Genomic DNA, 27,615 nt, shown 5'->3' on the forward strand with positions numbered 1-27,615 from the left:
TTCAAAACATCAGTTAACTTGTAATTTCCATGCAGTTTTCAGATTAATTGTATTAGCATCTGATTAAACTGGCTCAGATTCTTGGTTTAGGTAGTGAAATTGCTGGGTACTTCTGTTATATTACAATAACTATTGGAAGGAAGAAGCAGGTATCATACGTCCAACTTTACTATTACATGCAAATTTGAGATGTATTGACTTTATTACTCAAGGAAAGTAATTAGGTCATTAAATTTGCTGTTTATTTGCAACCTTGGTAGTGTCTGAAACCTATAAAATTTACATCATGTTAGTATTCTTAGAGTATAAATCATATTTTAACATGTCAAATTCCTTTTTGATAGTTCTGTCTTTACTCTGATGTGGAGAAAAAGCATTTCTCTCGCTAATAAGTCCCATTTTCCTCCTTGTATGTCTCAAAACCTTACTTTGTTTCTTAGGAAGTGTATAAGGTCATAAGTGTACCCTTCAGAGTAACTGTTTTTAGGAATAACTGTTTTCCTTAGGGAAACAATTGAAAGTAACTATTCAGCAAAGCTTTATTTTAGAGAACATCGGTATGTTACATTTTTATATTGATGTGAAAGACAAATCTCATTGCCAGAGAATAAAAAATACATGAAACTGGAAAATAAGAAATTTGTCATGGAAAGAAAAAACTGAACAGTGTAGCTATTTATTCTTTTTCACCTATAACGTAGATACTTGATGAAATGCTATTTTTCTGTGTACAGATCCTCTACAGACAAAGAAAGTAAGAAAGGTGCCCCCTGGTTTGCCTTCTTCTGTAAGTACTACATTTTTTACTTATAGTGATAAAAATTAGGCTTAAATTGCATTCTCTTTACCTGCCATACATACAAATTACTTAACTTTAGCACTAAGAGGGCTGTCTGCTGGACATGAGCAGCTAGGCTAGGTAATTGGGAGTGGTTCTGCAGGACTAAATACACATTTGATGTGGAATTTTTAGATTTCATAGCAGTGATTTGTAGCTCGCTCATATGCTCCTACCCACTTGTCCCTGTCATTTGAATTCCTCTCTTGGGAAGAGAGCTGGGCCAGGAGCTGTCAAAGAAGATCTCCTGTACAGGTCTTTTGATGTTTAATTAGTCATTATGTTGCTGAACAGGAGGACAGACAGAGATTAATAGCTGAGAATCTTAGAAATTTACATTTGTAATAATCCCAGTGGAGCTGAAGACATTAAGATTCGGAGGACATGTACAGCTCAGCTTGCCTCAGTAGGACTGAGGTTATTAATATGCATAAATCACCGAGTCAGATGTTCATTGTGAAGCCCTGGTGGATTTTAAAGCCTTCATTAAGCCTTTCCTAACTTCAGCCTAGCATCAGGAAAGCTTTCAAGCAACTAGTTTGTTGATCCCTCTTTGCTTGAAAATTTATCCTTCGAGAATAAAGGGCTTTGATAAAAAAGGTTGGAAGGGTTTTGGTGGAAAAATCATTAATGGCTGTGATAATCTAATGCTGTAGGGGTGTTTTGTGGTATTAAATATGCTTTATTCTTAAAAGGAAGAAAATTGTTTATAAATGAATCACGTGAAGTGAAAAATCCCCAGTGAAGTGAAGGACAGAATTATTTTTTCCCCTGCTCAGAACAAACAGGAGGGGAGGGGGAAGCTCCGCTGCCTTGCGGGATACGTCTCTTTGTTGTGTAAATGGATGTTGGGCTTTTATTTGGCAGTACTTAACACATGGGCGCAGGTGCACTTGGATGAGTCATAACTCAAAGCCGGATAGGCTGAATAGAACATACTGCACAGGCAACAGTAATATAGTGGGAGCAAAATGGGGCTGAGCTTTTTATTTTGTATTGAAGCTGAAGTACGGATGGTGTCTTCTAGTCCTTGCATCTCCCCTGTTCTCTCCTCCCTCTCTTTCCCTTCTCCCTCCCTCTGCTCACGATGATACAGACAGAAACCGGGATCTGAAATCCTATTTTAACAGTACTTCCAGATGGAGCTGAGATAGTGTGGATAGCCTGGGGCAGCTGTGCTCTGAACCTGCAGCCTACCTGGAAGCCAGGATTGCAGCTGCAGGCACTCTTAAAAGCTTTTGCTTGCATAAGCACTTGGGCCCCACTAGAGGCTGAATAGCTGCTTGATAAACAAAATGAACACAATGCCTCAAATCATTATTCCCGAGGCCAGGAATATTCTTCTTTCCCCCCCTCCCTTTTTTTTTTTCCCTTCAGCAGCAGCTAAAAATAGTTTGGCAATTTACATTTTAACAGTTGCGTGTTATGTAGGGTGGCTTTACAGTCTAGCAGATGACTTCTGCTAGATTAACAAAAATATATTTAAAATGTCAGAGAAGCTAAAACACATAGCAGTGCAATTTTCATGTAATTTATTACTGTAATTCTAGGCAGTAATAAAGCTTACGCTACATGTTTAATATTTAGTAGCATCCGCCAGGTAAAGAGATCATTTTGGAGAATGAAAGACTTCTCTCATTTCTCTTACCAGGATTTAATTTTAACAAGCAATATTTTTCAAATGGTTTTCATTTAATTCTTCTTCTCTAAGAGTGGAGACAATAAAATGCTGATAGATTTTTATTTGTATTAACATTGTACCAATCTATGCAATTAAGTGCAGTTACTGTGAATAATCAATGATTGCAATGCTGCAGGTTTTAAGCACTGTTTCTCTGTCTTTCAATGCTTTCACCGCTGAATAGAGCCTTGAAGTGACACATTACCAAAAAATCCAAAAAATTATACGAGATACTGTAATTGTGGAAGATGAGACAAAACTAAATTTCACTGAGCATCATAAGAAATTTAAATTGAGTAGATCATTATGTAAGTGTAGTCTTTATTTTAAATATACCTCCATAAGAAGTGCGAATGTGTTGTGGGAAAGATAAAAGTTGCTGTAGCTAGTAGATAGTGCAGGAAAGTTTAATTATAATATGAAAAGTCAGAGGAAAGATGATACTTAATTTTGTTACACAAATCTGTATTTTTTAGTTTTTCAGCGTCTGAAATACTGGTTTCTGCAATGTTTTTGTTAGCATACGGCTGCCATGTCAACGGATACTCAGCAGTAATTTAATTTCCTAGATAACTGTAATTTAATAACAGTCTTTTAAGTAATAATGATTCAAAAAACCCCAAACAACCCTTCCTCTAGTTTGTTTCCTTTTCTCTTGGTTTTGTATGGTACTTTCTGACATTACTTGTTTTGAAGTTTATCTTTTTTAACGTGTTCTTATCAGGGCCTAAAATAAAAACAGTTACAGATAAAAGTACTGGTGAATTGTTTGGCTTCTTTCTGGAATGCATCTCAATCTGAATATGTCCTCTTACTGTAAAAATTAAATGTTCCAGGCAAATGCATTTTTAAGTTTTTGTGTTGTGACTTGTTAAGTGGTGACTCACTGCTCAAAACATTTTGAATGTTGACATGTAAGCATTTATGTTAAACTACAATGACTAAATTTAAAGCACTCCGAGGAGGATAGAAGTTTTGAAAATCTATTTTTTTTCAATCCAGGTTTGAGGGAACAGCAAGATTATGATATGCTGTTTATATTATAGGGAGGGGGAATATTGTTCAATGAGTTACATTATCTTCAGAGATTGAACACTTGTATTTCTGAGAATTTTTCTGATTGTAGGAATTACCTTAACTAAGCCAGACACTAATAATATCATCTATCTTGAAACCAGTGTAACTCCTTGGCCCAGAAGAGCAGAGTGTCAGGGTTTCTGGAGAGCTGCTCAGGCTGCAGAGGGAGAAGACAGACAAGTGAGGCTCACTCAGAAATGCCCAGGGAGATTGTCATCCAAAAATGGATGGGCTGTGAGCAGAAATGTACTATTTACATGTGGAGTCAGGAAATATTTCAAAATAACATTTGTTACTAGTACCATAATCAGTGGCTATCATGAGGTCATAATTCTAAGAAAAATAGTGTGAATATCTATCATCATTCTTGTGCTATTTAATTAGTGTCATATCAGAGAAATAACTGGAATACATTGTATCTGTTGATTTTTGTTACAGAAAATGAGCTGTGACATACAAACACAAATGTCTGTTTGTTTTCTGTGTCGTTTCTAAAAAGTTTTTTGAGCATTTTAGGCTTTCCATAGTACCTGAGATGATCAGCTAATATTAAACATTAGATTACACTTATTTAATAAGAGATTGTCAAATTAATATTTTCTGGTAGCAGGGATTTCTTTCTAAATTCAAACTTCTATTTTTCAATACATATAAGACAATTTGTAGTTTCATTATAAAGGGGTTCCTCATATATCACCCTCTATAGTATGTGTATAGTCCATGGGTGCTAATTTCTTGCAAGAATTATTTATGATACAAAAATACAGCAAACTTGGTTTGCATGCATAGAACTACCACCCATTTAAGGTGCTTTTCTTTCTGTTTTCCTTTTAAGACCAAGCTTCTAGAGATGTTTCAAAACATGTAACATGAAGATACTAATGGTACAAGAAGAAAAATAATAGGTGTTACTCCCTTCTATGCTCTCTCCTTCCTCCACCCCTCCTAAAGGATAAAAGGAGATTATTTGAAACGGTAGAATGGGAAGTATCTTCTGAAAGATTACCTAAAACCCAGTTTTTGAGAGGTTAATGTTTAGACTGTATTAGATATAACATTCACCACACTGAGTGGACTCTCTCAATATTAGCAATTACCATGTGTATTGAAGTAGCCTCGTGTAAAGCAACACCATTGGAATACTTTTATGAAGTCTATGGATCTGAATCAAAACTTTGGAGCATCCTGGGTGCATATTTGGTGTGATGTTGAACTGACTATGATGCTGTGTTTAACTGACTTTCTAAGGGAGACTTTTTTTGTGGTAAGATTTTTTTCCCCCGCTGTCCACAAATGGTGCCCAAATGTAAAAAGCAGGATTTAGTTAGTTCGGATCTGTTCTGAATCGCCCTGCACAGTCAAGTTGTACATTCAACTGTCACTTGTCTTTAATAGCTAGAGCTCTCAAAGACAGCAGTAGCTCTCCTGACCCCTCTCCTCTGCTCCTGTGCTGTGTTTTAGAAAGCAATTTTAAATAACAAAACTGAGTAAATAAAGTCTTATGGATAATGCAACACAGAACTTGTGATTTCTTCCTCATGACACAGTCTTCCATCTTCTTCTGCTTTATGCTCATTCTTTGCTCACTTGATTTATGGGATGAAGATTTTAGGGACTTGCTAAATACTGCTTTTTTAAGCACTGTGTTCATCTATGAACTTGAACAAAATGCAAATGTATAAAACATCCAACTCCTAAATTATGTTACAAACCAAGTAAAAATGTTTGAGATTTCATGTGTAATAAGAAAAAGGTCTGGTTTTTTGGTTAGATTATTGTAGGGTTTTTTTTCAACATGGCCTTTATTTGAAATCTGTCTGAAAACCGCAGTAACCTCAGATTATAGCATCCCACCTGCTCTTTGTTACATGAGAACATTTAGCTGTCATTAAACAACCAGGCAGCCCATTGCACAGTCCTGCTGTGAGAGTTCAGCTCGAGTTCTCACTGAATTAGGGTGAAGATACTTGAGCAACCCTCTCTTAAAAGCTTTTTTAAAAAATTGCAATCAGATCATTTTTCCAAACTAACTGTCCTGTTGTCTGACTGTGGTGAACTAATGTGAGGTTGCTTAATTGAGAGATCTTCTCTGAAAATCCTGCATATACATGCATCCATGATGGATATATAATGATGTCAAATAATTTCTCTGTGTTTGGATTTACTGGAGATACTTTATTTTTGAAGTTTTCACAACATATCAAAATGAGTGTATTAGATGCTCTTAAATTAGAGTGTAGATTTGCATAAAAGAACCTTAAATTTTGTGCATAGTTAGAAAAACTGTTACTAAAAAAAATACTGAATTGCAGTTCATGTTATTTAGGGAGAAGTTACATGGAATTTCTGCAACCTCTGCTTTACCTCAAAGATGAATGTGTCCATTACCACAAATTGGTGTGGTGTTTTATAACAATAGATAAGGATACAAGTTTTTCTGAAGACTATTTCTTATTATCTTTTTCTTGATAATACTTGTGGCTTTGGTGGGAAGATTTTTATAATGCTTGAAGTCAGCTAGGAAAGTAGTGAGGAATGTTGTGTTGCTGAACTTTCATGGGCTGTTGAAGTGAGTGGTTTCCCTTTGCTTGCTTGCTCGGCCCAAATGTGGCACAGGTTGCTTTGCCTGTGACCTGGCCATTTGGCAGAAATGGGCAATACAAAAACAAATGCAAAAACAAAACAAATGCTTTTTCGAAAGAATGGTACTGCAATTAAAGCACTGCATAATCTTGAAGTAAAATTTCAGATGTAGATGTGTCTTTACACAATGAAGCAAAGAAATTGAATTAAATTACCTCCTAGTTTAGTGCCACAGTTTCTTGTGGCATCAGGTTTTATAAAGCAAGCAAGTTGTTCAGTCTTGGAGATGTAGTTGTGGGATTTCATTCCATTTACACTGGTAGCCAGGATTAGTTGTTACTGTTCTTTCTTTCTGTGAGGTACAGGTGGATTCCTGACTGCGGATGACAGAAGGATTGCCCGTTTGGCTTTTGATAGCTCTCGGCTTGCCTTGCAGAGCACTTTTGCCAAGCAGCGAGTTGCAGTACAGAAGAAGGCGAGGGACGCAAGATCTATGCCGAGGCACAGTTAGCTCTCTGCATTTTGACTCGCCATGTTCCAAAGCTTCCCTGACAGCGAATTATTTACCAAATTTTGGCAGCGGGTGCGAGCGCCGGCGCGGGCCGGGCGCAGGTCGTGCCTCTGGAGCCCCCTGCAGGCCGATGGCACAAGCGCAGGGCCCGGCCTGGGAGGGGAGATCCGCGCGCCGGGCCGGGGCTGGGCCGGCAGAGGGACCCCGCAGGCACCGCCAAGTGCTCACAGAAACTTTCTTGGCCATCTTGAGTTGATGTGAAGAGATCTGTAACTCAGGTACTCTTCTGCGAGTTTCAGTAACAGCCTTGCTAATTTACGTCAGGGTTTAAAACTCTTTTAAGGTCTCTATAGGTTTCTAGATTGGGTAGGTTTTTAGCACATTTTGTGATGATTATCTGGCTTCTGATTGGATAATTTATTGCCTCAGGATAATAAACATGTTTGTTTACTCTTTAATGCAGATATGGCTAGTTAAGACCTTCCTGAAGAGACTTTCAAACTGTAAGCACTTTATATTTCCAGCAAAATAATAGAACTTCCTGAATTTGAGCAATATCCCATCAAAGTTATACTTGAATGATTTCAAAACAAATTTTAAAACTTCCTCTAAGAAATTATTTTGTGATTGATTCTGAAAAATGGGATATACAGCACTTTTTTCTCATTCTTCCCATTCCAATAAAATATTTGTGTAATAACTTAAATATCTCATAAAATTGGATAAATTCAACTTGAACATTGAATAAATTCATTATTATTTGGAGAACTACTGAAACAGAAAAGTCCTAGCTGCAGTTTCCTATTAAAAAAAAAGTTGGTTTTTTTTACCCATACCTGCCAGAGGTAACAGGAGTTTTTTTGCAGAAAAAAAAAAGAGCCCAAATCAACAACAAAAACCCCAACAACCATCCCTCAACCCTGTAGTACTGCGAGGTAAAAGTAGTGGATAGCAATTAATATCCATTTAATTAGTATTTATTATCTATTCTCTATCCCTTCAAACTCTTTCCCTGGTTATAGTAACATGAATGTTAAATGTGCAGTTAAAGACAAATATTTTGAAGAGGAAAACCACCAAACTAATTTAGCTCTTGTGTAGATTAGTAAATTAATTTGGTTGAAACATCGTCCTTTGGATATTGGCGGGAAGGATTGCCTATAAAATTTAGTCTACTGAGTTACTTTAAATTGCCTTCTATACAACTCATCTGCTCCATCTCTGCTGAGCAGCATGCTTAGTGGTTGGTTAACACAGAAGGCTATCCTTCCAGGATTTTAAAGTAAATTAACATTTAGTTAGCTGATGAATTACATAGAGGACAGTATAATAAGCATTGTGTTTTCCCCTGAAAACAGACAGGTTTCTTTCTTACAGCTTGAAACCTTGTCTATTCTGACAGCTACATTATGCAGCATATTCAATGCCTCCCATTAGCAATGGTCCTCACTCTGGCTTTGCTACAGTTAATCATCATAAATGTTTGGCTTTAAAATAAGTTATATTGGGAGTCCTAATATGTATAGATTTTTTTTCTGAATTTTTGCTGGACAAACAGCTCAAAATGACTATGTATATTTTAGTTAGCAACAGGTTGTTCTGTATCAGTTAGAGTCTGTCTCTCCTGTTCAGGTTCCAGTTTTCTTAGAACTGATAAGAACTTTATCACTTGTGAAACTTCTGTTCCTCTGTTGAACGTGGTTGAGATTGATAAGAAGTTCCAGCCTTGGACAGTGTGGGGTGGAAAGGAGGGAGTTCTAGGGCAGTTGCCTTTACCTTATTTCCAAAGCAAGAAGGTTAGCCTAGCCCCTAAGAAATTAATGGAAATTGGTAAGAGCAAAAGATCTGGTTTCCCCATGGAAAGGGGAAAAGGAAAGCAGGCTTGGGCTCTCACCATGTTACTGTTTTTTTCCAACAAGACTGAAGCTAACTCTCCACAAGGAGACACTTGATACTTGGGTTTCCACACCACAGTTGCTTTTGTTGGTGAAAGAGGAGCTTTAATTTCTAGTAGCACATAATCTAAAAAAGATTTGGTGCTTTTTGTGTTAGAATAGACACATTTAAAATAACAAAACTGTGATAAAAGGCATTAACCTTTTTAAAGCATTTTGATATTTCAGTTTTGTGGAGTATGTTTGACTAGAGAATGGCTCTCATCTGTTGAGACAGTTACATAACTATCTTTCATATGGTATAACATTCAGTGATCTGTAGAAATTATGTTTATTTTTTATAAATTCAGATGATGAATTACATATGCTCTATTGTGTATTTGCTTTGTGGCTCTGGCAAGTTGAACAAAAAATTATTTCACGTGAAAGTTTGTTTTCAGGGAGAACATGTGGTTCATTCACAAAATCTCTTAGTGTTAAAATCATCTTTGAAAATATTCTCTTACAGGTAGCTTTGTTTATTTTTAGGTCAGTATTTCACTCTGCATCAGCTTTCATAATCTCTTTACATACTTTAGGAACAGGCAGTTTATTGTTTTTGACATACACTACAGGGTCATGAGTGGAAACAATTCAGGCTACAAAGTGCGTGTCAGTTCAGTGCTCCTCTGCTGACGGCATGTCTGTCTGAAATCAAGTTTAAAAAATTGGCCCTGTCTCCAGCTGACTTGTTTTGTCAGGCTGAGTCATAAGATTAACCCTTGACTTGTCACCAAGGAAAAATGGAGTAAACAAGTGTACCCTGTACAGTATCGCTGATCCAGCTATGATTCATTTCACTGTAACATGATTCTCTTAAGAAAACAAATTTCAGAGCAGCTGTTGCTTGGCTTAAATGAGGATTAGAAAAATTGCAACCACAAAACAAAAACTTGCTGTGTAGCTTTTGGAATTGTTATCTGGTAGTAGTTCCTGCAAATACTGAGTTATTGCTAACAACATAGCATTTTTTTTCAGCAGTCTTTCAAATTCTTCCATTTTAGGTTCATATTTTATCCTGGGGAAAGTAAACTTCTGTGGTTTAAAGTCTGATATGCTGGTGGAATTATGGCCTGATCCTGTAAGGTGAATCAATGCAACAAATGTGAGAAACAATGTTTTTGTACAGTAAATGTAGAGCAGATACAGTGGTATGTTTCAAGCATTGGGCACTCAAGATTTTATTCCCAATGATGTAACTGAGTGTAGGACAAATAATTTCCTTTTTGGTAAAATGCAGTTGTTATCCTTTTGATTTGTGGGGAAGGAACTCAGGAGCAAATTCATTTAGTGACTCATTATGGAGGGACCAGTTTGTCTACAAACAGACGTTTGCAGTGGCGTTCCTCAGTTTTATTGATCATATTGTTGCTTTTGTCTTACCCATGTGCTGGTGAACAAGGTTAATGTTTTACTTCTACTGATAAATGTTAATAGTGTTAGTAAACATTACTAGTTAATATTACCTATGTATTTTTTGTTACATTGCTCTGTACATGTATAGAGCAGCTGTACACAGAGCAGCCCCCCACCAATGCTACACAGTCAGGTTTTTCTGCTTGATGTTTTTAACATTTTTCCAATTGCTTATATATAGGTAGATAATGGTTATTATTTGAGAGGGGACTTGATCATGCTTTTCATCCCTAATACAACTATTTTGAAAACTGGACATGTGTGCATGGAGGTGCAGTAGCAATTACAACTATGTTGGTGATAGTCTTTACTTCAAAGAACTGACTGCAGTTACCCTGGAAGTACTTCTAATGTTTCAAAAGTTTGCATGCTAAATTTTTTTTTTTTAAAGGGTTCTCTTACTACTTCAAGTCTGTGAGCTGAAAGCACCTTCTCTAGTGTTTAGGGTTTTTTCTAAGTTGTACATTAGACTGAAGAAGTGTTTTTAATCTAGTGTGCTATGACAAGTAGCACATGCAAAGATCTGAAGATCTTTTAGCATGTCTCATCTGTAGAGTCCTGCACATTAGTGAGAAGCTTTAAGGAATGGCATTGTTAGCTGCAAATCAAAGCTTCTTACTGACTCTCTGGGGACTGAAATGGGTCTTTGTGGTCCCTAGGGAAGAAGGAAGCCGCCAGTCACTCTGCAGGCCTGGCAATTTAATAGTCTGCAGTATAGTGATGTTCTTTTTTGCAGCTGCTGCTGCTCCGCCTTTTGTATTGGAGAGGAGTTTGGTTCAGATATCATTAGCTTTGCTGCATAGTTAAACAGTTCTGGATGTGTAGTTTGACTTGCAGTAAAAATGCAAGTGTTCTTCAGCAGATGGAAACTTCAGGGTGTATTTGCCAACATACTCTGAGCACGGTAGTCTAATTGACTGGAAGAGTTCACTGAAAAAGCATTTGAAGCTTGAGATGTGAATATTTTTTGTCAGTGTGTGTATATTCTGTATATTTATAGACACTACAGTAGTTATATCCTGAGATAATGGACATTATACAGAGATTTTTATCTGATTGTAGTATTCAGCTGCAGTCAGTTTATCACCCTTGTGGATCTTTTTAGTTCAGAGGGTTTCGCTGACGCACGAGGTGCTTGGCTGCTTGGCGGAATGAACCAGACTTCTGCAACTTGCTTTCTTTCCCTGTAAATGGCTGAACTGAACTTTACCCATTTTTTTCCTTATCCTGAAATATTTTCCTGCTTTTGTCAGGAGGAAGGCAGGGAGAATTCACAGCATTGGCAGTAGACACAACTAGAGGTGGAGAAACGTGGTTGTGTGTTAACCTTTTTTCTCCTGGATTGAAGTCGCTATCTGACTTAGCAGAAGCTCAGCTGTGTTCATTTGTAGAAAATTTAAAAATGTACGTCTCATTAAGAGTTAATGTTAGTTAATGCCACTGCTCAGTGAAGAAAGCAAAAAAGACCTACCAGGCATTGATAGTGTGCAAATATTGAGGGATCTTTGTGCTGGAAGTTGCAGTCTGTTTGCTGTATTGAATAGTTCATTGAATAGTTCACGTTTTTCTGATGTGCCGAAGTTGTTGGGGTCCTCTTCCCTTCTCTGCCCTGTCTCATATCGGCACATATGTGTGCTTTATTCATACAAAAATGTATTAGACAATATAAAGAGACCCTGGACTTGTGTTTCCAAGAGAATCCTTCCTTATAGTTTGTATACCACCTTAATCCACCTTACAGATGGATTTTGGGTGATTCCAGAAAATGAAAATATTTACTTTTTTTTTTTTTTTTAATTTTTTTTCCTTTTTAAAGCCAAGCACCTTGTGCAGGTATTGTCCGTGTCAGGGTCACTCCCTGCCCCAGGCTGCCATGCTCGGAGGGGCTCGGGAGCGCTGGGTGCTCGGGCTCTCCCATGGGACTTGCTCCCAGCAGCTCCCCGCGCCTTTGGGAAGCGTTTGCCAAAGTTGGAAGCAACTTTAGGCAGAGCCAGATGGCCGTGTGGCTGGAGCTGCATCGAGCAGCGTCTGCAAGGCCACAAGTGCTCTAATTTAATTAAAACAAAAAGCAGACGATTATCTCGGGGCTCAGGACGTGCCCATGTGCGGGTTCCCTACGGCTCCCGCCGCGTTGCGCTGTGTGTGCCGAGCCCTCGGCGCCCACGGGCCCGTGCGCGCCTCCTCCCGGGGCCGGGGCGCGGAGCGGGGGCTGGCGCGCCCCCCGCGCCCAACCCCCGCGCCGGCCGGAGATGGTTCAGTCCTGCTTTGCATAAGCCGCCTTTGAGCACTCCATGTGCGCGGCGGCGGGTGGATGCCGTGGGGAGCGGGAGGCGGCGCGCTGAGCCCGGCCCGCGCCAGCCGCGCCATGTACTGCGCCTACCCCGTGCCCGGCGTGGGCAGCAGCTCCCTCATGTACTACTACAACGGCAAGACGGTGAGCGGGCCGCCTTTGTCCGGGGCCGCCGGGCCGGGCTCACGCAAGTTCTCCGCGCCGGGGCCCCGCCAGCCCGGCTGCGCTGGGGCTGGGACGGGAGCTCAGCGCGGGGCGCACGGCGGGTCGGGCTGTGAGGGGACCGGGGCTGTGCGGGGACCGGGCTGGGACTCGGGGCCGCTTTGTGTGACGGGGGACGGGCGGCCGCGCAAGACCCGCCGAAGTTTGTGTTCCTGCGTGCCCGCCGCTTTTCTTTAGGGTTTGTAGGTTTGGCTGGGGTTATTTTGGGTTTGTTTTTAAGCAGTGCCCTCCCCAGGGGCTGCAGGGCTGCCCTGTGCAGCGCTCCGCAGCCCCCCGGCTCCGGCGGCCCGAGCCCCGGCCAGCGCCGCGCACCGGGCCGGCCGCCAGCGCTGCCCTGCCCGCACCGGGCGCTCGCGGTGGGAGTTCGGAATCATCAAACGCTCCTGCAAACACGGAAGGGGGGTGGGCGGAAAAAGCAGATTCCGCAGGGAGAAAAAAGAAAACCAAAACCAAACCTCTGTGGATTTAACTTTGTGGAAATTGAACTGAATATTTCTGTTTCGTGGTTGATACTAATAATTTTTAAATTAGACCACCAGTTCTGAGTTTTGTGTGTAAAAATTAGCATAAGATGGTAAATTTAACACGGTATGTTTCTTCCACTCTGTTTATGTTGTATGTGGTTTTGGCTTTCTTCTGTTATAAAAATAGTGATAAGTAGGAAAAGGGGAGATGCTGATACTGATCTTTTTTGTGGCTTTTTGTTTTGTTTTGTTTTTTTTTATTGCTGGTCCACCTTCTGTGGGCCTGTGTCAGTTTGCTTTCATTAGTAAACTTTTTTTTGCCAAGATTTTTGCTCAATGGTAATTAAATTGTGGATCTTTATATTCATAAAGGACGCTGTGTATGAGCTTCTTGAATAACAGCAAAAACACTGGAGGAGAGGTTGGGGAATCAGTAAAATCGCTTGGTCTCTATTTCATTTCCTTTGGTATAAATGCCAGCTGTCTTTCAAATATGAAATGATTTTTCTTTCATGTCTGCTCCTAGGCTAAAACAATCTGTTTGAAGTTTTATGTGAAGATATATATAAGACTTAAGTAAAATTAACTATACAATACCCCTGAAGCAAAGGGAATATAACTTGCATGGAGTTTTGATTTTATTCTTTCTAGAGCACAGATCACTCTATTACAACATTTCTCTTTGTTCTTGTAGCAGGAAAAAAGGCTTTGATCTTATTAAGTATTTCCAGGCATATAGTAGATGGAAGTGCTGGTACTGTAGGAGGGCATGGCTTGAAAATTGATAGCATGTGCCTGTTATGGGTCAGAGGTGACCTTTATGAGCTTGAAAACTTAGTAAATAGATGACAAATCATATGATCATCCTATATCATGTTGCCCAAGGTTTTATTTAATTTTTTTTTAAAACATCTTAGTAACTTTTATCACTGTTTCTAGGAATACTTCAAGTTGGCCTAAATGACTAATTTAAATATACATAAGGAGGTTATGTGAAGTTGTGGGATTGCTTTTTGTGTTAGTTTTTGAAGCACACCTCTTGGTGTGTATGCTAAATCTTTGTATGTACCTTTCTACAGTGACAGAACAGTACATACCCTAATTTTGATGTCTTAATGCTTTTATTTGTAATGTTTGATAAATTAGAAGTTGATAGTTTGAACCTCGTTGTTCAAGTTGGAGATTTTTATTTAGATAATTGTATTAGATTTTTGATGTTATACCTGCTAATGTATATAAAATTTGATTTTTATATTCACAAAATAAGTGAGAAATCATGTATAGAAAATGTAGTTTAAACTTTTTTATTAAAATGTTTTGTTCTTTTCAACTTATTTAATTTGTAAGCCAAAAAAAAGCTTAATACTATGCTAAAAACCAAGTGTCTGAGCACCGTGATAGATGGTTTGGTGTGGACTGGCACATATATTAAAAGCATGAAATATAAATCAGGGGCTTTTACTATTAGAAGTTGTTCAATTTTTGTAATTTCTGTGTGTTTTAGGAAGGACCCATGAAAGTGAAAAGTAGTGGTTTAATACAAGTCCCTTGCTAAGGTGTAAAATTTTACTGTTATGTGTAATAGGTGCTATAGGAAAAAAATACATATTTCAAGAATCTCCTTCAAATCAAAAAGAAAAAAGACCTTATCTGTTTCATAAAGAAAATGAAGCACTTGCTCTGCACTAGATGTAGCATGTTTTTTCTTTTTCTTTTTTTTTTTTTCTTGTTCTTCACCTGTTGACATATAAAAAATACTCTTCAGTTGAAAAGCTTACAACATTTTCATAGAGAGCTTTTGGTAAAAAAAATTGCAACCGTACTTAAAAATTTTTTCTATCCATAAAGTTCTATCTTCTCTTTCATTTTAGAGCCATGCTGCAGAACCCCCCAAAAATCAAAATACGTAATCTCCACTAAAAATAAAGCTGCAAAAATACTTAGGTAGAGGTAATAGCACAAATGTAAATGATACCTTTTTTTTTTTTTTAATTAAGGTGTAATTAAGCAAACATCTTCATTCACTGTAGCCTTTTCATTTAGATTTCAGGGAATGCAACAGTACTGAAATAATTTTTAATAGAAGTTTGATACCATCTTTGTGCTTACCGAGTAAAATAGATTTGCATGATTTCCACTGTTTTCAGTTCACCTACAAGTATAGAAATAAATTAGTTATTTTCTAAATGTACTGTAGAATTATTTTAATATAGATGGGAATACAGTAACAGTCAGTTATCACCAAAATAAATAATTTTTGAAAAAATACCGGTGATATTTTATTTTATATCACCTATTACTGCTACTTCATGTAAGAACAGATTTGTGAATATATTCACTTTATTGTTTTATTTTGTGCATTTTATTGGTTGATTTAATATACCTGTCTATGTACAAGTATTTTTTATTATTGAATAAGTATTTGTTTTTCTTATCATAGGCTGAGATTGAGCCCTTCTCCAAGGTGGAGAAGCTGCATCTTTTACGGTAGATTTCTACAACGCCTATTTAAAAAGGACAAAAAAAAAGTCAGGAGATACAAGTATTTTGCATACGTATAGTGCTTTCTGATTAGCTTGTTGGTGAACTAGCTTATACTGGGATTTTTTTTTTGAGAAAATACTTTTTTCCTTGAGAATTTTGAGGGTTTAAGAAGCTTTTTATAAACATGTTGCTGATGGGCGCATGTGTATAGATGAACAAATACACACAGGTGTGAGAATAGCTGTGTATATTTGGGGATTTTTTAGTGTAGCAAATGCCTGCCTGGCAGCCGTCACTCGACGTTGGAGCAGAGCAAAACATGTTAATAATCCTGCGTGATGCTCAGATGACACGACAGCATGCCTTGCTGTGGCTGTTATGCAATAAATAATGTACTTAGGCTTCTAACATCCATGTAAAATGTTTTCAGTTTGTAAATTTTGGAGCAACCAGGTGCTAAGATTCAATTTTGCTTTTATTAGTATTGGGCCAGATAGTACACAGGGAGGAAGGTACAATTAAAGCTGTTCTGTACCATATGCTGCCCACAGCAACTTACACAAGGTCAAAGCTAACATTTGTGAGTCAGGACAAATATAAGATCATCTGGAAAATCTCTAGGGGTACACGGCTGTGGACATTGAATAAAGAGAGGTAGTAAACACTGGTCAGCTGGATTTTTATTTTCTTTCTGTTTCTTGCCCTTTTCTTTCCCCTCCCCATGCCACTAAAAAACGATGAGTTACAATTCATCAGCCCAAGAGAGTTTTCTCTGCTCCACTCCATTGGGTTGAACTGCCAATCTGCTGAGCAGTGGTCCCCTGCCAGAAGGGTGTCTTGTCTGCAACAAGCTTTATTAATGCTTTAAAGTGAAGGTTATGTCCATTTCCTTGGGTAAATGGCAGCAGCTAGGGATGGGCTCAGGTGCTGTATGGGGCAGATCTATATTTCTCAAAACGTGCGCACCAAAGAGGAACACGCCCCATTTGCTCAGTGCCTGGGCTCCCATTATCATGTGCATGTCTGTAGAAATACAATAGTCTGTGCTGGAGGTGCAGAACCAGAGAGTGAGTTCAGAGGAGAGAGGGACAAATGAAAAAGATGGCCTGTATCCACTACTGCATGTGCCTGTGGGCAGTGCTGGTGCTGGGGATTCCTCCCACAGCTCGAGTAGCCTTCTGAAATACCGGGAACAGGTTAAGAAATAGGCGGAGTAGTTTCAACTGTTCTGGTTTTTGTTTCCTGAAAATCTGAATTTAATCAGGAATTTTTGAAGACGTAGTTGCATGTGTCCCTTAGTGACAGCATGATTTGAAGAGTGTGGTGAAGAGATTTTGCTTCGCAAATAAAATATAAAAGGAATCTTCAAGCAGTATATAAATATGTATTTCTTTCTAATGTTGTTTTTGCTGCCTTACCTTCTTTTTCCTCCCCTCTCTAGTTCACACTACAATAAAAATAAAAACTACTACTAATAATAATAAAAAAACAAACGAGGCCAAAAGGTTTCTATATACAGAATTTGAGATTTTTGCAGTTTGCCTTTCACTTTTTAACATGGTTTTAAAGTAGTCATTCCCTAGGGAAGAAGCTAGGAAGTACTTGTGCTATGTATCATTACAGTGGGATTCTGCATTTCAAAAATATCCAAATAGGCATGTATAGCATGCCTAAACTGCATAAACATTTATTTAAGACGGAATTCAGTTCATCTACTTTAAGAAGTTTGAATTTTATACCATCCTTTAAAAAGTATGGTTTGATTTGCAGACAGGACTGTTCTCTTAAAGGAGTCTTTTATTTTCATTCTGGATGGTGAGAAGAGTTTTTTAAGTACGCAAACCTTTACTCCTGGTATTGGAAACAAAAGTATGGTTGGAGGATATGGTTATACTGACTTTGTATACTAGGGCTCTTTGTTTCATCATCTTGCTTAAATACCAGTTAAACAAGAATTTAGACTGGATCTTGCGTTTGGTTGGGGTTTTTTTGAAAGCTTCTGTCTTGCTGTAAAGAGGAGTATGGAAAATTGTAGTTAATATTCTACGTTCCTGAAGTCTTAGTATCTGATTTTGTCAAAAATACAATAAACATGAAAACAAGTTCTTTTCCTAGAACTGCTTTTCAGCAAAATTAGCTTTAGCTACAAAACCTGCAGATAATACACTGTAAAGTTTTGCCACATGTACAAATCATTCATCACTGCGCACTTGCATGACTGATGCTGATGGAATGCAGATAGGCTACTTAGCAAAGTTTACAAGCTCCAGAATAGGTTATTCATCTTTACTGGTTTCAAAAAACTGTGTCTCAAGCAGCTTGACAAATATTTTCCTGAACTTCCAAGAATTGCTAATAACTATGCTTAAATGAGTAACATAGCTCATAATTTCATAAACTGTGTGTGTGATGGGAGCCTTGGTCTTGAGATAGCATGAGCTTATTGGAAGTAAGTTTGGTTGCTCCACTGCTATTTTTTTAATCTGCTTTTAACATTAATATTAAACATTGATAAATATTTAAGAATTTGAAACAGGAAAATTGCCTGAGAGGATGGATGCCAACAGGAGGACTCCAAGTGTTATATTTATTAAATGCATTTATGGAATGAGACTTGGAAGTTTTACTTAGCATAAAATTTGGTAGACCCAGATCTTCAAATTACTGTTGATGTTATTGGCGCTTGTATTGGTAAACAGAAGCAACAGTGAGTAATACTTGAAATGTTTTAGATATATTGGATCCATATAACTTTCACAGTAGTGTTCATTACCTGCGTTAATCCCCAAGGCAGATTTCTGAACTGGGATGATGCTTTTGTTTTGATTAAACCTTATGTCGCACAGCTAATGTCTCCTCAGCTCTGTTCTGAAGTCTGCCCCCACCACTACCTCTCATAAAGAAATCTGAGTTGTCATCCTGCCTTTCCTGCTGGAGAAACATAAGCCAATTCAGGGTGCAGGAGAGACTGATGTGGGTCTCTGACTTGATGTCCTCTGCAGCTCGTTTGTCCTACTTGCCTCAGCAGAGGCTATCAACCCTTCAGGAGCACCGCAGCGTTAGGATTGATGTATATATTAGCACAGCTCCAAAAAAGTCAAGTCCAAGACTCGATAAGTCATGTAAAAAAACTGAGTTTGGCTTGTGTTTATTGGAAGGGGATTTCCCATTCATGATGGGAGAGTGTTTTGCTTGTCAGCATGGAGACACGGTCGGTGCCTTTGGGCACAGTGCTTTTGAAGGGATTAAAGATGGGCTCCTCTTCTACCTGCTGGAGACAGCCCTCTTCAAGGAGACTGCAAACAGGCTGACCTTTTAACAGTATTCCTTCCTTGTCTTAGTGGGAATGTCAGCCAGGAAAAACTGGTTTGATGCCTCCTGGATGTCAGTGTTATCAGTTTAATAGCTAAAAGAGGCCGTCTTGAGCAGCCACGTCATATTTTTTACTCCCTAACTCAGCTGTTGCAGAAAAGAAAGCTCTTTAAGTAGGACACAGAGTCCTACTGGGGAGCCACTGCACAGCCATGCCAGCAGCCACAGGGGTACGTTTGGCTGGGTAAGGGTCCCAGTGCCTGTGGGCCTTTCAGAGTGAACAGACCACTTGCACTGATGCATTGCTTCCCAACTTAAAAATAAAATTTCATCCTTTTTGTCAGCTTTCTTATTTGAAACCTTTGTATTTTGCATCTCATAAACTTTGGGTAATTTTAGTAAAATTTCTCCTTTGCTTTTAAATTTTGTTTGTAGTAATGCAACATAAAAATTATGATTAGATCATTAACCAGAAAAAACCCGGCGCTCATCTGCAGGTGATCAGATGACATCAGAGGCCTGGTTTTAATTTGTGGGTAGTTCTGATTGTAACTAAAAGAGACTCACTCCTTTTGTGGAATTGGCTGGCTATTTCCCCACATCTGGAGTTAATGAAGTCTTTGAGACCACATCAGTTGTGTTTTGCCGCAAGAACCCTTTGATCTGAAAAATCTAGACTGGCACAAGTGCAGCTTCATAACATTGCAGCTATGTTTTTGCAAGCTATAGTTAAGATACCAAAACAAGCAGAAACTATATGAAGTTACGTGTTTGTGCTAGGACTTTCATGTAGCTGTTTGGAAGGGCCTCTTTTACGTTTATATAATTCATAACATTTTTATTATATTAATGGCTTGTACATATGTATCTGTAAATTACGCATTTGTAGGAGTTTTTGAGCTTAATTCTGCTTTTGAGATAGTGTTTAATCAATTTTTATAAATCACCCAGTTATGTAAAATGTTAAAATTTCAGTCTGAAGCTTGTATTTACAAATCTCATCGATAACGTTGCAGTTTAAGAGAAGTATATTCGTCGCTGTAGGTGACTTGGCATTAATCAGTGTGCATCTCCATGGCAGTGCTAAATGTCATAAAGCTTTGTTTCCACTGCTGTCCTGTGACAGTGATAGATTATCCATCAGCTATAGCATATGCTGTGTTATTCTGCACAACAGAGAACTTGTAAATTAAGCCCAGTTTTACCTAATATGTTTGCAGTCTTATGAGTGCGACTATTTACAATTTGACAGAGTGACATTTCTGTTAAAATACGTCTCAGGCATGGAATATACATGCATTCATCATATAGAGTAAATACATATGTACTGCGAACATTGCTCAGAATGTATTGTCATTCTGTCACTCAGGTCTGGTAAGCATCTCTATTTTACATTTATTCCATAAACTGAAAAACTTCGAGTAAAATACTGAGCAGAAGCTTTCCGAAAAGCTTTCTTTCCTAAAAAAATTTCATTTGTTTTCAATAAAAACCAATGGTAAACAAGCATGTAACTTAAAGTTCTGAGCTTTCCACTTGACTCCTAACCAGGTGTCTGTTTACCTGCTGCCCTTTTCATTACGTGGCTCATCCTGACAGCTGTGCCCTGGCTCCATGCCCTGTGCCCTTGTCCCGTTTCCACCATTGTGGGATTGGAGAGCTTTTGCTGAAATGGTGTTGCTGTAGAGCGAGGCCGAGAGCAGTGCCTGGGTGTGGGTGATGTCAGAGCGCGCTGGCTCAGGCACATCCCGGCCATTTGTTCCACAGCAGCAGGGCTGCAAAAGCGATCGGCAGCGGGAGGAGGGGGATTGGGATGCAAATGGAGCGGGACTTGCCCACTTCACTATCCTCAATGTCCCTATCAGAACAGTCACCCTCCGGGAGGACAATGGTTCTTTTTTTAGGGGAACTTAGGCTTTTTTGTTGGCTGGCTTGGTTTTCCTGGCCCTTCTCTTGCTTGGTAAACAACATCTCAGAAAGAGCAAGGCAGAGTTTTGAAAGCCGTAGAAACATGCATGTGCCTGTATGTGCATAGGAGGGGATCAAAATAATCACTTGTGAATGTTAGGGCATAGTGCACTTTTTAAGTTGCATTATATAAGCTTTAAAGTTGTGAAATTATTCTTCATATATGTATTTATGAAGTTATCTGTATTTAACAACTTAGATAAACAGATAAAAATACCACATTTTTGACTTCATGGCAAAAAGATGCTCCAGTATCACTGTAACATTGTTATATTTTTTGCTGCCATATATGTTGATTTGCTTTTTATTTAATTTATCTTGTAACGTACCCTAATCATTGCGATATTCGGTATAGAACAACTAACTATGGGTAGAGTCCTTGACTCCGTGAATTCTGGGCCTCGTTCATTTTACTTAACTTATTCCTGAATACACTTTATATTTCTTCTTAGAGTTGCTGCAGTGAAAGGCTTGGAGTCATTATCTTTATTTGGCATCTTACATTTTTAACTTTAAAAGAAAATTTGTTGCTTGCGAGTTGAGAATGGGCATTCCACTGGCATGTTAACACCGAAAAAACAGTAACACTGCTTTTCTTTAATGCTAGGCCAGTGTGAAAATTATGTGCTCACTGCTGCAGTTTTAAGATTATTCCTGAAGACTTGCATGCATGTATTTCTGATGACTCTCCAAAGGCGTGCGAGTTTCTGAATGGATGATACAACGGTTGCATTAAAACCTTCCATTTGTCACTGGATGTTCTTTTTCTTTCTGATTGTTGGGATGCCAGCTAATTAAATATTCAAACAGGCATACAGTTGTTTTAAAATAAAATTTGTTTGGGGCCCAGTTGTTTTATCTTGCTTTTTATCTTAAGCAACAAGTCTGTGCGAGTCGTGCACTTGGAAAGCAAAATCAGCATTCAGGCTTTTATCAGGCCACCTGGCTGAGTTGGCACACCAGAAAGTGTGTTGTTAGGATCATTCTACTGTAGTTCCTCTGTACTGTGGCAACTTGCTAAAAAGCAAATAAAACAAGGGCAACAAATGCTGCGGCTTGCTACACTGTTCTTTTTTTATTTGTGCTTTCTCTCTGTATCTGTATGCTGTTGTGGTTTTTTTAATGCATGACACCCAGTTATTGCTAACCTGCTTTTATTGCTCTCCAATATGTAGGTGTATGCACCATCCCCAAGTTCTGATGATTTCAACAGAGAATCTCCAAGTTACCCATCTCCTAAGCCACCAAGCAGTATGTTTGCTAGCACTTTCTTTATGCAAGGTGGGTAAAATGTCACTTGTCCTTTAGGCAGAAATCTGCAGTCAGACACTGTTTTACTGGGTCAATGAAGAGGTGTAAAGGGAGCATATTGTGCTAGAGCCTATGGTTAAGTTTTATATACTTTTAAAAGTTAGATGAAGGGAACTGACTGTTGATGTAAAGTTTTTCTCATGACATTAATTGCTGACTGAAATTTAAAGGGATTACACACCAGGCCAGATGGACAGAATTCCCATCCTTTGATTTGTAGGGGCTTCAGAGCAGCACACTGGAGTGATAGAGAAAAATGACGTGGGGGCTTATTGACTCTTCTGGAATTTGACTGTACAACATCAGCTAACAGTCTTATGTTCTCAAATGCTTGTATATCCAGCATGCCAGAAAAAAGGGGGTTGCACTGAAAAAAACAAGAGCAGAATCCATTTCCTCAGCCTCACGTCACACAATTAGCTCGTGCTGCAGTCTGGTGAGGGTTTGGAGCACATTGAGAGCTCAGTGTCTCAGTGCGGGAATTCACAGAGCACTTCAGTTTGTGCTACAGAAGGGAAACTGCACTGACACACAGGCTAAGGCTTACGTAATGTAGTCATTTCAGCTACTTAAATCTGCTATTTTGAAATGTTGTTATATTTTTGTGGTGCTAGGTATCTTAGTCTATGAATTGCTTGTTTTAGGTAAATAGATGTTTTGCAGTGCATGTTTATGATGAGTTCTGTTTGGCCAAACTTCTTACCCCTCCACCTCCTTTTTTATTACTTCTTTCAGTCTGGACTTTTTATCAACACTCTTGATTTAAGTCTGGCCTTACTGAAGGTCTGTGTAATTAGCAGAAGTGCTTGGTATTTTCTCAGCTGTGGTTGGATTATATTTCAGCTATAAAGCCTCTGTTGTTTCTTTGTGGGGTTTTTTTGGTTTTTTTTTTTAATAAATATAGCAACAGTGTGGTAGCATGAAAATAGAAGATGCAGTATAAACTGGTCACCATTTCCCTGCTGATGTTAGTCTCAGTAGCTGAATTCTGTATTTGTTTAAAATAATCTTGTAAAGGAACAGAGAAATCAGTATTCTTCTTTAAATGTATTTTTCTTGTTTTCTTCTCTATTGAAAAAATACTAAAAAAAAAGATGGGACCCACAATTCTTCTGACCTCTGGAGTTCATCCAATGGCATGAGCCAGCCTGGCTATGGTGGGATGCTTGGAGGCTCGTCTTCCCACATGTCCCAGTCCAGCAGTTACGGCAGCCTGCACACACATGACCGTTTGGTAAGACTCAGCACACATTGATCTGTTTATAGTCATGTATGGAGATCTAACTTAGGAGAATTAACTTCTCATTTGTTGCTCATGTATGTCAGTTAAAAACCCAGTTGTTAGAAATCACAAACTTTATGTATTAGATTTATGTCCTTTTAGTTATGTCTGTTGTATAAATAAAAATCTGTGGCTGTGTAGTGGTCTGTCAGAGGATGGATGAGTCCCTTTATTCTGTAATAAAGAGCTGGGTATTATATATTTGATATCTTAAAATATCAACATTTATTTAAGAACTACTTAAATGTCTTGTGTCTGCTTCTCTTCTCTCCAGAGCTATCCCCCGCATTCAGTCTCACCTTCAGATATAAATGCCAGTCTTCCTCCAATGTCCAGCTTCCATCGTGGCAGTACCAGCAGTTCACCTTATGTAGCTGCCTCACACACTCCGCCTGTCAATGGATCAGATAATATTCTGGGTAAAAAGTTCTTCCTGCTTTTTTTTTTCATTTTACAAGAAAATGGAATTTAGAGCTGCATGACGCACAAAATTAGTAAGATTAATTTACGGCATGCTTGTAGATCAGGAAAAATTCACCACTGTGGTATTTCTGTCCCCAGTTTGGCTAAGATGAGGCATATTGGTTTTCAGTCAGCTTAAGACTTACTGGTTTATTTGCTTTCACAGTCAAGCTGATGCTCAGGGGCTGGATCCATCTGACTTAATGGCAGCTGTCCTTCTGTAGTTCAGTATATGCACATGTCCATATAGGTAGTTCTGGTGCTGAAGTTTTCAGAGCTGTTGTGTCACCAAAGCACTGCTCCAGAGAAAGGCAGGAAGGCTGTTTCTTTGGGGAGGTTGATAAAGTGCATCGTAAATTCCTATCTTAACTGTTTCAGAGATTACAGAGTAGCCAGGATGGTGGCTGGTTCAGTCTCCTCTGTGCTCACCTAGGAAGCAAGAAATACAGGGTGATCATCTGTTCCTTGCACATATTTGCTCGTCTTAAGATACAGCTGTAGAAATTAAATGCTTGTAGATGCCCCTTGTTGGTTCAATAGGATTTGCACTTAGCTTCATTTTAAGGAAGTGGAATTGAGTTAGGGTGAGTATGTTAGCTTTGGTTTGGGAGCATGTTTTACACCAAGATGTTTAAATAGAACCCAGAATTTGCATGGTAAGTTCAGGCTGGAAAATCCAAGTTTGTCACAAACTTGGAAACGGTGTGTGTTGCATTATTTGGATTTCTGGTGTGAATGGCTTACATTCACATTCAATATGTTTTTTGGCTTTAGAGGTTAATAATTGGAGAAAGAAGATTTGCTTTTAAAGGGTCTGTCTCCTACAGCAAAGCAGATATTTCAGGGGATTCGGTTGCTCTCTGTGTTTCCAGTTGGCAGGGCTTCAGACTTCCTCTTGGCTTAATGGTGTGTGGAGCAAAAGGGCACGCAAAGCTACTGACATGCAGCTGAGAGCAGGGGTGACAGCTTGGTGCATCAGAGCTTCTCAGGGACTTTTTAAACTCAAGATGAGAGTACAGCACAGGGAATTAGAGCAGGGGGAGCGAGGAGACACCTAAGGAACTATTCTGTGAATTTGGCTTTAAGAATTAATTAAACATGCAGCACTTTGTGGTTAGCAGTTTAGAAATAAGCTGCAATAATGTAATTTTCTGATTATGATTTTTCTCTTCACATTTCATTAAAGTTAGACTATGATCCTAGAAAATAGTTTTGTCTTCTAGCTGCTTTCACTTGTTGGTCCTTAAGTTATCACAGTGATACTGTGTTTGCCTTTTAAGAGGAGAGCATCTAAATGTAAATCTAATTGTTTTAATTAAATTTTTAGGTCTAATGAGAACTGATTCTATTGACACTGACTTCCTCAGAAAATCCATTTAAAAAGTGGTTGCTCAACTCTGTGAGATGAATAAAATAATAAAAGTAAATAAAATTTCAGCTTTAAAAATAAGCGTTGGGTTTACTTTCCACATTACAGGAAACAGAGGAAATGGTGCTGGAAGCTCACAGACAGGTGATGCACTTGGAAAGGCATTGGCATCTGTAAGTAGCAGTTAGAATATTCAGATCTGAAACACGTATTTTAATCTGTTATGTGTCATTCATTTTATAATATCAAATCAGGAATTTTCACATATGAAGTCAAAACAATGAACTATGATGCAATTTCCTATACTACAAAAGTGTCTTTTTAAATGCAAGTGAAAAATACTTTTATTTGGAGAAGACTCATTCTGACTTCCTTTTTCTTCAGGTGATCAAAAGATTTAAGGCAGGTCTGGTTTAAAAAGCTGGTTAGACAAAGTAAAAGATAATCATAAAAAGTTAAAGGTTTGATTTTTTTTTTCTGTAGTGTTTTAGGTAAAGTCAAATATTTTTAACATTAGTCTTAGAGCAGATCCTGCCTTCTCAGTGGCCTTATAAAACTGAGAGGTTTTGAATGCTGTGTTGTATAGCTATAATTTATGGAACAGCCTTTAGAATGTTGTATACACATACATTTAAACTTTTAACTCCTGTTGGAATGATGTAAAACATGGCAAGTATCTTCAATCTGCTGTAAGCTCTGTTTCCATGTGCATGCATACAGTAATTATTTTTTTATTGGTACTATCAGATGTACTTTTTATAAAAGAGTAATTGATACACTGCAGCAGAAATTTCAGAGTTGGGAATGGTGGCTGGGGAAGCACTTAGTATTTCTTGTGTGGAGCAAACTTTGAAGCCCTAAATGACCATCCCTGTGTTGGGTTCTGCATCCCTCACCTCATACTAGAGAATGGAAATGTGCATATTCATGCAGATCCCGTTACCCTTGCATCCCTCAGAGAGTCCTATGTTAAAAGATTACCAGATCTGATAATGTCTGTAATGTCCATATTGGGGAGGAGAACTCTGACCTACTGGCTTTGAGGAGAAAAATATCCCTGTTGCTTTTAGGGATTCAGCAAGTAGATAAAAATTCAGGAGTCCAGAGGGCAGTTAATGCTCTCTTTTGGTCTGTTTGAGACCTGTCAGAAAAGAACTTGGGATCATTTTGCCTCCTAGAAATAGCGATGCTCACATACTCCAGGCTGTTCATTGCTCTGCAGATGTATTTGGGTGTCTGCTGTTCTGCAGCCGGAACAAAATTTCATTGTTAAGTCTGACACGCTGGCCAGTTAGACCTGTGGGACTTTGTGACATTTTCCACTGCTCTCCTTCTCTAAATGATTTTCTCATCCTTTCAGGTATTTTTGTCCAAGTCACTAGCTGAGAAAGCCAGGCTGATGTTTTGGGGAAAAACTAAATATATTGCGAGTGGAAGTCAGGGCAGAAATGTTTAATCTAACTGGTGGGTGGGCTCTGGTTGTCATAGAAACTTGTTTCTGTCATCCTGTGTTGTTGCTTGGCAGGAGCAGCCAGGTCATTCCATAAATCATTTCTGTCATAGCTGATGGTGATGCATTCCATCTGCTCTATCAGTGCATGCCATAGTCTGCACACTTCAAATCCCTCGCCTCATCCATCTGCTTCCCCCGCACCCCGCACCACGCGCACCCAGCACACTCCTTGCGCTCAGCGAGAGCACGGCTCATGGCTGGGCGAGGAGGGAGGTGGGCTCTCCTGCAGGTGAAGCTGACACACATGAATTTTGACAGCTAGGAAATCAAGAATATTTTTCTGTTTGAACGAAGTTACATTTAAATACTGCGATTGTCGTGCCTGGTTTTTTTCCCCCCTAAGATGACACTATATTCCTTTCTGTTTGGTTTTTAAATGCTGCCGCTGCAACTGTTGAGAGGAATTTCTAGTTCTAAAATTCTGTTGATGTATGTCTCACAATAGGCCTTTCATCTGCGAAACATCAGAGGATACGACATTTGTTCTTCAGTTTAGGTATTAAAGACCATACAGAGTAGTATGTGATTAAACATGTAAGGCCAGATAATACATTTGCAAAGGTTCTTTTATTTTAGGTTTAAGCCTGGATAATTGTGGTCTTAATCTCAGGGTAGGCAAGAAAGAGAATTGTACATGAAAGTATTTACACAAAGTTCCCAAAGCCCTGTGGATTATGCATTAGTTTGGATAATGAACTAGTATAGATAGAAAGAAAAGAAAATCTGGGTATTCGTGCCATTTCTAATGTGTTTCCCTGAACATTTGCCAAACAATAACCCTTTAAGATTGTGCCCATGGAGGGTTATATGGCAGGAGAAACATCTGGTTTATTTCATTGCCTAATGCCAAATCAAAACACTTGGTCTTTAATTTAGAGGAGATCAAACAGGAGGACTG

At 38.7% G+C, this 27,615-nt stretch overlaps 1 protein-coding gene across 8 annotated transcripts in view; it reads left to right on the forward strand.

Moving 5' to 3' along the window:
• Positions 1-27,615, forward strand: part of TCF12 (transcription factor 12) — a 160,690-nt gene that overhangs the window by 108,621 nt on the left and 24,454 nt on the right. For 5 of the 8 annotated variants that reach the window (XM_042039741.1, XM_042039743.1, XM_042039742.1 and 2 more), the window contains exons 9-13: positions 735-787; positions 21,956-22,061; positions 23,186-23,325; positions 23,648-23,792; positions 25,313-25,377. In XM_042039741.1, the coding sequence (XP_041895675.1) occupies positions 735-787; positions 21,956-22,061; positions 23,186-23,325; positions 23,648-23,792; positions 25,313-25,377 (509 nt within the window). Of the gene's footprint in view, positions 1-734; positions 788-12,308; positions 12,475-21,955; positions 22,062-23,185; positions 23,326-23,647; positions 23,793-25,312; positions 25,378-27,615 lie in introns of those variants that run through there. The other 3 variants (XM_042039746.1, XM_042039748.1, XM_042039749.1) reach the window with 1 other exon arrangement.

Source organism: Corvus kubaryi, unplaced genomic scaffold, assembly GCF_017639235.1.
Source record: "Corvus kubaryi isolate FWS band 111438036 unplaced genomic scaffold, C.kubaryi_AGA036_p1.0 37394, whole genome shotgun sequence".
NCBI classification, from domain to species: domain Eukaryota; kingdom Metazoa; phylum Chordata; class Aves; order Passeriformes; family Corvidae; genus Corvus; species Corvus kubaryi.